The sequence below is a fragment of the Nomascus leucogenys genome, chromosome 12 (genome assembly GCF_006542625.1).
Source record: "Nomascus leucogenys isolate Asia chromosome 12, Asia_NLE_v1, whole genome shotgun sequence".
NCBI lineage: Eukaryota > Metazoa > Chordata > Mammalia > Primates > Hylobatidae > Nomascus > Nomascus leucogenys.
The window spans coordinates 41,160,062-41,172,416 of record NC_044392.1 but is presented as its reverse complement, the minus strand read 5'-3'; the positions used below and the strand labels follow the sequence as shown (position 1 = coordinate 41,172,416).

General features: G+C 38.5%; 1 protein-coding gene and 1 pseudogene across 3 annotated transcripts in view; one reads left to right on the top strand and one right to left on the bottom strand.

The window, feature by feature from the left end:
• Nucleotides 1-12,355, bottom strand: part of COPA (coatomer protein complex subunit alpha) — a 54,041-nt gene that overhangs the window by 25,207 nt on the left and 16,479 nt on the right. For both annotated transcript variants that reach the window (XM_030824108.1, XM_030824109.1), the window contains exons 7-8: nt 10,382-10,491; nt 8,312-8,411 (exon numbers count right to left, since the gene is read on the bottom strand). In XM_030824108.1, coding sequence (XP_030679968.1) covers nt 8,312-8,411; nt 10,382-10,491 — 210 coding nt within the window. The remainder of the gene's footprint in view (nt 1-8,311; nt 8,412-10,381; nt 10,492-12,355) is intronic.
• Nucleotides 2,169-3,052, top strand: LOC101179053 (annotated as a pseudogene). Its single transcript, XR_004032622.1, has one exon. The product of XR_004032622.1 is annotated as a small ubiquitin-related modifier 1 pseudogene (transcript).

The following is a 12,355-nucleotide window of genomic DNA, read 5'->3' as shown; positions in this document are numbered from 1 at the left end:
TGCAATGCCCCTCCCCCAACTCTTGGTTTCTACACTGGAAAAAGTGAGACTGAGGTGGTCAACTACCTTCCCCATCTTCCTGGGTGCCCTGGCAGGAGACCTAACCTTGACTTAACCCATGGGAGGCATCACGACTGCCTGAAAGGGGAAATATCCCTGAGGACAGGCAGAGAGAAAGAGGGGAGGCAGGACTATCACACCCAGCCCCAGAAACTCTGCTCTGTTACTTGGCCAAAGGAGATGCCAAATCAGAATGGCTGCTCAGCAGCACTGCGTTGCAGGAAGTATGTTCCACAGGTCCCCCCATACATGAACCTCTAGCCAGCCTTGACACACAGCTGGGATAATCCCTTTATTTTTTCCTGTGACTTCTTTTTTTTTTTTCAAGACAGGGTCTTGCTCTGTCACTCAGGCTGGAGTGCAATGGTACAATCTCAGCTCACTGCAACCTCCTGCCTTTGGGACCTCCCCATTCAGGACAGACAATGCTCTGGTCATTTACTAAAGCCAAGGTGAACCCGGGCTTAAGGTGTCACCTAAAGCCAAAAAGGAGGAAGTGACCTAGCAGTAAAGATTTGCTAAGCAAATATATCCAATAAAAACCAAAGCAAGCCAAACAGAGAAAACTGGAATAAGTAACTAATCTTTCAATACAAAGACATAGGTGTATACCCAAAAGAAACAATAGCAAACAGGGAACCATAACCTCCCCACAAGGACAAAGCAAAAATATAATGACTGACCCTAAAATGACAGCAACTTGTGATCTCTGACCAAGAATTCAAACTGCTGGTTTAAAGGAAACCCTGTTATCTCCAAGAGATGGCTGAAAAACAATTCAGAAATTTACCAGAGAAGTTTAAAAGAGATTGAAACAATGAAAATAAATCAAACAGAAATCTTGAAACAGAAACACATTTGCTGAAATGAAGGGCTCATTAGAGACTCTGAATAGCAGACTGGACCAAGTGGAGGAAAAAAATCAATGAGCTCGAAGACTGGCTATTTGAAAAATACACAGTCAGGCCGGGTGTGGTGGCTCACACCTGTAATCCCAGCACTTTGGGAGGCTGAGGTGGGTGGATCACAAGGTCAGGAGTTCGAGACCAGTCTGGCCAACATAGTGAAACCCTGTTTCTACTAAAAATACCAAAATTAGCCAGGCATGGTGGCGGATGCCTGTAATACCAGCTACTTGGGAGGCTGAGGCAGGAGAACCACTTGAGGCAGGAGGTTGCAGTGAGCTGAGATTGTACCCTTGCACTCCATCCTGGGTGACAGAGTAAGACTCTGTCTTGAAAAAAAAAAAAAGAAGTCAGAGGAAAAAATAAAAAGAATGAAAAGGAACAAAGACCACCTACAAGACTACAAGATACAGAAAATTGCCTCAAAAGACCAAATTTAAGAACAATTGGACAGGATGGTGGCTCACACCTGTAATCACAGCACTTTGGGAGGCTGAGGTGGGCAGATCATCTAAGGTCAGGAGTTTGCAACCAGCCTAACCAACATGGAGAAACCCTGTCTCTACTAAAAATACAAAATTAACCAGGTGTGGTAGTGCACACCTATAATCCCAGCTACTCGGGAGGCTGAGGCAGGAGAATCACTTGAACTCAGGAGGCGGAGGTCATGGTGAGCCAAGATCGCACCATTGCACTCCAGCCTGGCCAACAAGAGTGAAACTCTGTCTCAAAAAAAAAAAGAAAAGAATGATTGGTTTTCAAGAGGGAGCTAAGCAAGAGCAAGGGTAGAAAGCTTATTCAAAGAAATAATCACAGAAAATTTTCCAAAACTTGAGGAAGAAAGAAATACCCAGGTACAGGAAGGCCTGAGAACACCAAATAGGTCCAACCCAAATAAGACTACCCTAAGGCATATAAAAGTCAAACTATCAAAAGTCAAGGACAAAGAAAGGATCCTAAAATACACAAGAGAAAAGAAGCAAAGAACACATAAAGGAGCTCCAATTTGTCTGGCAATAGATGTTTCAATGCAAACCATACAGGCCGAGAGAGAGGAATGACATTTTCAAAGCACTCAAAGAAAAAACCTGACATTTAAGAATACTGTACCCAGCAAGATTATTTTATTTTCCAAATATGAAGGAGAGAGAGTCTTTCCCATACAAACAAAAGGTGAGAATTTACCACCACCAGATCCATCTTATAGTAAGTGTTAAAAGTAGTTCTTCGATCTGAAAGAAAAAAACACTAACGTGGTAGCAGAAGTTACTGCAGCCGCAGTGTTGTGCTGTGGGGAAGGGAGAAGGATTTGTAAACCCCGGAGCGAGGTTCTGCTTACCCGAGGCCGCTGCTGTGCGGAGACCCCCGGGTGAAGCCACTGTCATCATGTCTGACCAGGAGGCAAAACCTTCAACTGAGGACTTGGGGGATAAGAAGGAAGGTGAATATATTAAACTCAGTCATTGGACAGGATAGCAGTGAGATTCACTTCAAAGTGAAAATGACAACACAGCTCAAGAAACTCAAAGAATCATACTGTCAAAGACAGGGTGTTCCAGTGAATTCACTCAGGTTTCTCTTTGAGGGTCAGAGAATTGCTGATAATCATACTCCAAAAGAACTGGGAATGGAGGAAGAAGATGTGATTGAAGTTTATCAGGAACAAATGGGGAGTCATTCAACAGTTTAGATACTCTTATTTTTCTTTTCCCTCAATCCTTTTTCATTTTTAAAAATAGTTCTTTTGTAATGTGGTGTTCAAAACGGAATTGAAAACTGGCACCCCATCTCTTTGAAACATCTGGTAATTTGAATTCTAGTGCTCATTATTCATTATTGTTTGTTTTCATTGTGCTGATTTTTGGTGATCAAGCCTCAGTCCCCTTACGTGTGCACAGAGAGCCCACCTTTTTCAGGACACTGCATTTTCAGGCTTGTGGTAATAAATAAGATCGACCAATGCAAGTGTTCATAATGACTTTCCAATTGGCCCTGATGTTCTAGCATGTGATTAGTTCACTCCTGGACTGTAACTTTCAGTGGGAGATGGAAGTTTTTCAGAGAACTGAACTGTGGAAAAATGGCCTTTCCTTAACTTGAAGCTATTTTTAAAATTTGAGGGTCTGGACCAAAAGAAGAGGAATATTAGGTTGAAGTCAAGATGACAGATAAGGTGAAAGTAATGACTAACTCCAAAGATGGCTTCACTGAAGAAAAGGCATTTTAAGATTTTTTAAAAATCTTGTCAGAAGATCCCAGAAAAGTTCTACTTTTCATTAGCAATTAATAAAGCTATACATGCAGAAATGAATACAACAGAACACTGCTCTTTTTTATTTTATTTGCACTTTTTGGCCTGGGATATGGGTTTTAAATGGACATTGTCTGTACCAGCTTCATCAAAATAGACAATATTTATAAAAACAACAACAAAAAACACTAATGTGCAAAAAGAAAACTTTTCAAGATATAAAACCCAAGATATAAAATTAAGTTCATAGACAAACCCAGAATACTGTATTACTACAATGGTGGTGTGCAATCCACTTATAACTTTACTATGAAGCCCAAAAGACAAATCTATCAAAAGCAGTAATAGCTATAGCAACGTGTTAAAGAGATAGTCAAAAAGGCAGGAACAGAAATGGAGTTAAATGTATAATTTCTGAGTGTGTTTTTGCCTTTGTTTTTGTTCTTGTGTTTGTAACATAAGCTGTCATCTCTTTAAAATACCTTATTCTATCTATAAGATTTTTTTTGTGAATCTCATGGTAATTACAGCACAAAAACTATTAATATATACTCACTAAAAATAAAAAGCATCAAATTAAGACACATTACCAAAGAAAATCACTTAACCACAAAAGAAGACAGTAAGAAGAGAGAAGCCTCAAAAAAAAAAAAACCAGAAAACAAGCAAAAAACAGCAGTAATAAGTCCTTGCTTATCAATAATATCACTGAATGTAAACGCTCTCAATTCTTCAATTAAAAGGCATAGAGTAGCTAAATGGATAAAGAGAGAAGACCTAACTATATGCTGCCCTCAAGAAACCCATTTACCTGTACAGACACACATAGACTGAAAACAAAGGGGTGGAAGATACTCCATGAAACTGGAAACCAGAAAAGAGCAGGCGTAGCTATACTTATATCAGATAAAACAGACTACCAAACCTAAGATTGTAAAAAGAGACAAAGAAGGTCACTATGTAATGATAAAGGGGTCAATTCAGCAAGAGGAAATAACAATTATAAATATCTGTGCACCCAACACCAAAGCTCCCAAGTATATAAAGCAAACACTGATAGATCCAAAAGGAGAGACAGACTACAATATGATAATAGTAGGAGAGCTAATACCCCACTCTCAAAAACAGACAGATCATCCATACAGTAAATCAACAAAGAAACAGTGGAGTTAAACTACACACTAGATCTAATAGGCCTAACTGCAATTTACAGAACATTTCACCCAACAGCTACAGAATATTCTTTTCATCAGCACATGGAACACTCTCCAGAATAAACTACACTTTAGGCCACAAAACAAGTTTGAAAAAATTGTAAAAAATAGAAATTATATTAAGTATCTTTTTTGAACACAATAGAACTAGAAATCAATAACAAGAGGAACCTCAGAAAATACAAACACATATAAGTTAAACAACATGTTCCTGAAAGACTAATGGATCAATGAAGAAATTAAGAAGGAAATTTAAAAATTGTTTGAAACGAATGAAAATGGCAATACAATGTAACAAAATTTATGGGATATGACAAAAGCAGTACTAAGAATGAAGTTTATAACATAAACACCTATGTCAAAAAAAAAGGAAAGACTCCAAATGAACAATCTAATGATGCACCTCAAGGACCTAGAAAATAAAAAACAAGCCAAACTCCAAATTAGTAGAAGAAAAGAAACAATAAAAATCCGAGCAGAAATAAAATTGAGACTTAAAAAAAATACAGACTATCAATGAAATGAAACACTTGCTTTTTGAAAACAACAAACTGTTAGCTAGACCAACTAAGGAAAAAGGAGAGAAGATCCAAATAAAATCAGAAATAAGAAAGGAAACATAACAACTGAGACCTCAGAAATACAAAGAATCATTAGAGACTATTACAAGAATGACATGCCAACATATTAGAAAACTTACAAGAAATGGATATATTCCTAGACATATACAACCTACAAATATTGAACCATGAGGTCAGGGATGGTGGCCCACGCCTGTAATCCTGGCACTTTGGGAGGTGGAGCCAGGTGGATCACTTGAGGTCAGGAGTTCAAGACCAGCCTGGCCAACATGGCAAAACCCTGTCTCTACTAAAAACATAAAAATTAGCTGGGTATGGTGGCGCAGCCTGTAGTCCCAGCTACTTGGGAGGCTGAGGCAGGAGAATTGTTTGAACCCAGGAGGTGGAGGCTGCAGTGAGCTGAGACTGCCCTGCTGCACTCCAGCCTAGGCAACACAGCGAGACCCCAACTCAAAAAAAAAAAAAAAAAAAAAAGATTGAGCCATGATAAAATAGAAAAACTTCTAAAAACCAGTGCCTAGATCAAAGCCTTAATAAAAATTCTCCCATCAAAGAAAAGCCCAGGACCTGACTGCTTTATTGCTGAATTCTACCAAACATTTAAAGAATTAATGCCAATCCTATTCAAACTCTTAAAAAAAAAAAAAAAAAAAAGGAAAAGGAGGGAATATTTTCAAACTCATTCTATGAGGCCAGCATTACTCTGATAACAAAACCAGACAAGGACACCACAAAAAGAGAAAACTACAGGCCAATATCACTGATGAACATAGATGTAAAAATCCTCAACAAAATATTAGCAAACCAAATTCAATGGTATACTGATAAGATCATTTACTAAGATCAAGTGGGATTCATTTCAGGGATGTAAGAATGGTTCAATATACATCAATAAACATGATATATCACATTAACAAAATCAAAAACGAAAACCATATGATAGTTAAATAGATGCTGAAAAAACATTGGATAAAATTCAACATCCCTTTATAACAAAAGTTATTATCAATATGGGTAGAGAAAGAGCATACCTCAAAATAATAAAGGCCATATATGATAAACTTACAACTAATATTATATTTAATGGGAAAAAATTGAAGGCCTTTTCTCTACAGACCAGAAGGCAAGGATGCCCACTTTTACCACTTTTATTCAACAAAACACTAGAAGTCCTGGCCAGGTCAAGTAGGTATGAGAAACAAATAAAGGACAACCAAATTGGAAAAATTACCCTTGGTCACAGATGACATTATCATATACTTAGAAAAACCTAAGACTCAAAAAAAAACTGTTTGAAACGATAAATTCAGTCCAGCTGCGCGATACAAAATCAACATACAAAAATCAGTAGCATGGCCAGGTGCAGTGGCTCATGCCTGTAAACCCAGCACTTTGGGTGGCCAAGGTGGGCGGATCACTTGAGGTCAAGAGTTCGAGACCAGCTTGGCGAACATGGCGAAACCTCGTCTCTACTAAAAATACAAAAATTAGCCAGGTGTGGTGGTGTGCACCTGTAGTCCCAGCTACTCAAGAGGCTGAAGTATGAGAATCACTTGAACCTGGGAGGGGGAGGTTTCAGTAAGCCAAGATCAAGCCACTGTACTCCAGCCTGGGCAACAGAGCGAGATCCTGTCTCAAAATATCAGTAGCATTTATATATGCCAATAGTGAATAATCTGAAAAAAATATCAAGAAATCACATTTATAGTAACTACAAAAAATATATAATGCCCAGGAATCACTCTAACCAAAGAAGTGAAAGGGCCATACAAGGAAAACTATAAAACTCTAATGAAAGAAGTTGAAGAGGACCCCCAAAAATGGAAAGATATTCCATGCTTGTGGGTTGAAAGAATTAATATTGTAAAAATGACAGGGTAAGTTACTACCTAAAGTAATTTACAGATTTATTGTAATCCCCATCAAAATATCAAAGACATTCTTCACAGAAACAGAAAAAAAATCCTAAAATTTATATGGCAGCACAAAAGACCCCAAATAGCCAAAGCAATTCTGAGCAAAAAGAACAAAGCTGGAGGCATCACACTACCTGACTTCAAAATTTGCTACAAAGCTAGAGTAACCAAAACACTGTGGTACTGGCACAGAAACAGACACACAAACCAATGGAACAGAATAGAGGACCCAGATATAAATCCACAAATCTATAGCCAACTCATGTTTAACAAAGGTGCCAAGAACATACAATAAAGTGTTGGGAAAACTGGGTAACTATATGCAGAAGAATGAAACTCCTATCTCTCATCACACACAAAAATCAAATCGAAAAGGATTAAAGACTTAAATCTAAGACCAGAAACTATGAAACTACTAGAAGAAAACATTGGGGAAATGTCCCAGGACATTGTCTGGGCAAAATGCTCACCACTAATTATCAGAGAAATGCAAATCAATGTGTCCTTAACATAGAGGCTGAAATATATATACATATATATAGAAAAAAAGACATGTGAATCAAATCCACAATGAGATATCATTTCACCACAGGTAAAATGGCTTGTATCAAAAAGACAGGCAATAATAGATGCTGGCAAGGGTATGGAGAAAGGGGAACCCTCCTACACTGCTGGTGGGAATGTAAATTAGTATAGTCACAATGGAGAACAGTATGGAGGTTCCTCAAAAAACTAAAAGTAGAACTACCATATTATCCAGCAATTCCACTACTGGGTATATATCCAAATAAAGGAAATCAATATATCAAAGCGGTATCTGCATCCCCATGTTTGTTTATTGCAGCACTATTTACAATAGCCAAAATATGGAATCAACTTAAGTGCTCATCAAGGGATGAATAAAGAAAATTACATACACGCATGCACACACACACACACACACACACACACACACACAATGGAATATTATTCAGCCATAATAAAGAATGAAATCCTGTTATTTGCAGCAAAACGGCTGGAACTGGAGGCCATTATGTTAAGCGAAGGCAAGAACAAAGAGACAAATATGGCATGTTCTCACTCATATGCAGAAGCTAAAAAGTGGATATTATTAAGATCGAGAGTAGAATGGGAAGGAGGGTGAAGGAGGAAATGAAGGGAGGAAAACAGAATATAAATATATTTATTACCACTTAACTGTACACATAAAAATTGTAAAGATGATATATTTTATTTGTAAAATAAATAATTTCTATGCTCCTTGGATTAGCATTAATTAATCACGTAAGGTAGAAAAATAGGTCAGAGTCCAGAAGACCTGGCTACTTTACCTTGCTGGCTGGCAGTTTCTTAGATATGGTGATAATGTAACCGGTTCACTCACCATTCATGCGCCAGATCTTCACTTGACGATCATCTGCCCCAGATACAATAAGGGGCATAGTGGGGTGGAAGGCAGCCCAGTTTACTCCACGATCATGACCCTGTAGAAAGACAGTGGTTCTTCTAAAACATCTTTATAGCCATTACTCAAAGCAAACCAATGAATCAAGCTACTCGTTGTAAAAAATGTCTCTGATTCTTCATGTGAACAGATTCAAGAGACTATGCTGCTCTAAAATTTTGAGCATCAGAATTACCATGTCTGACCTCCAATATTACCCCAAATTCTCATGTGGATTTCCAAATACATATTTCTAACCCCTAAACTCAGCCTCATTTGCATGTAGGATATTCTGCTTTGTTTTTTACTTGCCTATTTTTATCTTATTTCTACAAATAATTATTAATATCTCCAGACAAATTTTATTTTTTATTTTTTATTGTTTTTAGATAGAGTCTCACTCTGTTGCCCAGGCTAGATCTCAGCTCACTGCAACCTCTGCCTCCCGGGTTCATGCAATTCTCTGCCTCAGCCTCCCAAGTAGCTGGGATTACAGGCACCCACCATCAAGCCCGGCTAATTTTTTTGTATTTTTAGTAGAGATGGGGTTTCACCATCTTGGCCAGGCTGGTCTTGAACCCCTGGCCTCATGATCCACTTGCCTTGGCCTCCCAAAGTGCTGGGATTATAGGCCTGAGCCACCGCGCCTGGCCAACAAATTGTATAACTTAATGCAGAAATCTCAGTCTGGTCTTGAAGGAGCTCCAAGATTATTTTAAGAAGTTTGCAAGGTAAAAACTATTTTCATAATATTACTAAGACTTTCTCTTCTTCATTCTTTTTTGTTTTTTTTTAAAATGAGGTCTTGCTCTGTCACCCAGGCTGGAGTGTAGTGGTGCAATCATATTAATTGCTCCCTGAAGTCTCAAACTTCCAGGACCAAGTGATTCTCCTACCTCAGCCTCCCAAAGGACTACAAGTGAGCACCACCATGCCCAGCTAATTTTTTTTTTTGGTAGAGACAAGGTCTTGCTATGTTGCCTAGGCTGGTTTCAAACTCCTGGCCTCAAGTAATCCTCTAGCCTCCGTCTCCCAAAGTGCTGAGATTACAGGTGTGAGCCACTGCACCCAGCCTATTTATCTTCTTCATTCTTACTCTTTCATGAGTATACAATAGACTTTCCCAGCACGTGATATGTGATATCATCGCTCTGACAGCTAATAGAATGTGTGCTGATATATTTCATGTTTTTAAAAGTTGTTTTAATCTAAAATGTGGTAAAAAATTGACAGATATAACCCACATAAACAAAAACTCTTTGGGGTCCTCAATAAATTTTAAGAGTATAAAGAGATCTTTAGACCAAAAAGTTTAAGAACTGCTGATTTTAAGATACTGTATACCCTATTTATACAGTTATATGGTATATTGTGACAGAATCCTGGATAAGGCAGTTTTGAATTAGCAGTATTATTGAGATGTATCATGGTGCAGTGAAAAGCACCTGGGTTTTGGTGTCAGATCCAAATTCAAATCTTAGTTCTTACATTTATTTACTAGATATATGTAGATCTTGACAGACCGCTTAATTTCTCTAAATCTCTTTTTTTTTGTCTGCTAAATAGGGATAATATCTACTTCAGTGGGTAGCTATGAAGATTAGATAATTTTTAAAAGAAAAACTAGTTTCTTTCCCTTATGCTTTTCTGTTTTCCCACCTACACAAAAGTTACACATGGCTGGTTCTCAATAACTCTGATTAAATTTCCTGCTGCCCTGCCTTACAGAAAGCTTGAGAATGGGCTCTGCTTTGGGATGGTAATAAAGTCCATGCCTGGCTTTCTCCCTTTCCCACTGGGTTTATAAGGTAATAAGACTCTCCCTCAGGTGGCACATAAGCTTCATTTCTGTTGGTTCATGCACAATTTGATTTCTAGTACCTCAAACAATGCCTGGCACTTAATAAGCACTCTGTAAATATTTGTTGAAGGAATTAATAAATGAACAGCATATTGTGACTTTCCCAAGATGACAGCCCATATCCAGCCCCTGGCTATAAAGATAAGTACCTCTAGTACATGCTTCACCACTGCATCTGTAGTTCCAAACAGATCAACCCCAGTTATTCCTCTCACATCCGATTCCACCGCACCAGGGGACAGGTTTTTTTTCCTTAGACCTTTGAAGGGATAAGGAGTAGGATGAAAGATGTAAACATAATGTTATCTAAAACAGCACAGTATCAGAAACGCAGAAATTACAATGAAAAAGAAGAGAAAAAGAAATGGAAAAGACTGAAGAAAGAAAAGAGACTCAAGAATTCCTATTTCTAAAAATGTTCAAAATATTGAAGTACATTCACCATCTTCTCTTCTGCTCCCTTAACACTTAAACAGATCCATTACTGGAATTTCTTTCTAGAGGAGGGTAACCCAAATTTCTGGCACACTTTAACCTCTTCTTCCACAGATCTTACCTCAAGAGGTGTCTGCTTCAGTTAATGCCCACTTTCCATTCTTCAGTGTTCTTGAAATGTGGCCCCAAATGGTAAACATTCAATTTCTACTCTCAACTTCATAAAATTTATAGCAGCTTTTCCCCGATCATTTCAGATTTTCCTTTTTTTAAAGAATAGTCAAGTGTAGTAGTGAGAATGGGGAAAAGAGTGGAACAAGGAGTTCAATCTGTAACTGACTGTGAACAATCAACTGAGATAACTCACTATCTTCGGACTAGGCTCAAGAAATTTTAAAGGAAAGCCATTTGAGGTGGGCGTGGTGGTTCACGCCTATAATCCTAGCACTTTGGGAGGCTAAGGCAGGTGGATTGCTTGAGCCCAAGAGTTAAAGACCAGCCTGAGCAACATGGCAAAATCCCGTCTCTCCAAAAAATATAAAAATTAGCTGGGTGCAGTGGCGCACGCCTATAGTCCCAGCTACTTGGGAGGCTGAGAGATAGGGGGATGGCTTGAGCCCAGGAAGTCGAGGCTGCAGTGAGCCATGATGGCGCCACTGTACTCCAGCCTGGGTGACATTGAGACCCTATCTCAAAAAAGGAAAGCCATTTGAAGAAGCCACAGTGCAGTGTTTCTCAACTTGAAGCCTTTCGACAGCTGATGGGGGAAGTTCAAAATGGGTTACAGAAACTAGGCGTATTAAGTACAAACAGCTATTTGGTAGAAGATAATGTAAAACCACAAGCCATGTAAAAAGTGTACTCATGCCTACTACTTGACTCTTGGACGAAGAACAAGATAATTAAAACTGTCATGTCATTTTAAGTTCCTGCTTAAAAGGCTGATTATAGATTTAAATACTTGGATTTTGCCATTAAAACCTTTGGAGGCTAGTTTTACTGGGAGGAATTATGCTGTAACTTAAAAACGATGGAAAAAGACACCAGAATAATAACAAGTCTTATTTGTAGAGGACCCACATATATGGCTCAAGTAAATCTATCTTTAAAAGCTATTTGTGCTATAGTCAGAACCAAAATTATGATAGCACTACTAGTATCTCACATTTGGAAAGTACTCTGCGGTTTTCAGAGCGTATATTATGTACTGGATTTTGATAACAAACCTTTGGAATGAACAAGCAGGTAAAATTATAACAGTTTGTAGATGAGAAAAAAGAATTAAGACTAAAATCCTATATTTTGAAGTATTTTGGGGGAAAAGTGGAAGATGAAATTACCTAGCACCTGTAAATTTTTTTTTTTTAAAAAGTTATATGTAATGGAAAATAAAAACTCTCATTGAAAATAAAACCTAAAGGCTGGGCACAGTGGCTCACGCCTGTAATCCTAGCACTTTGGGAGGCCAAGGCGGGTGAATCACCTCAGGTCAGGAGTTTGAGATCTGCCTGACCAACGTGGCAAAACCCCGTCTCTACTAAACATACAAAAATTAGTCGAGCATGGTGGCACATGCCTGTAATCCCAGCTACTAGGGAGGCTGAGGCAGGGGAATCGCTTGAACCCGGGGGGCGGGGCTGGGGGGGGGCGCGCAGCGCCACTTCACTCCAACCTGGGCGAAAGAACAA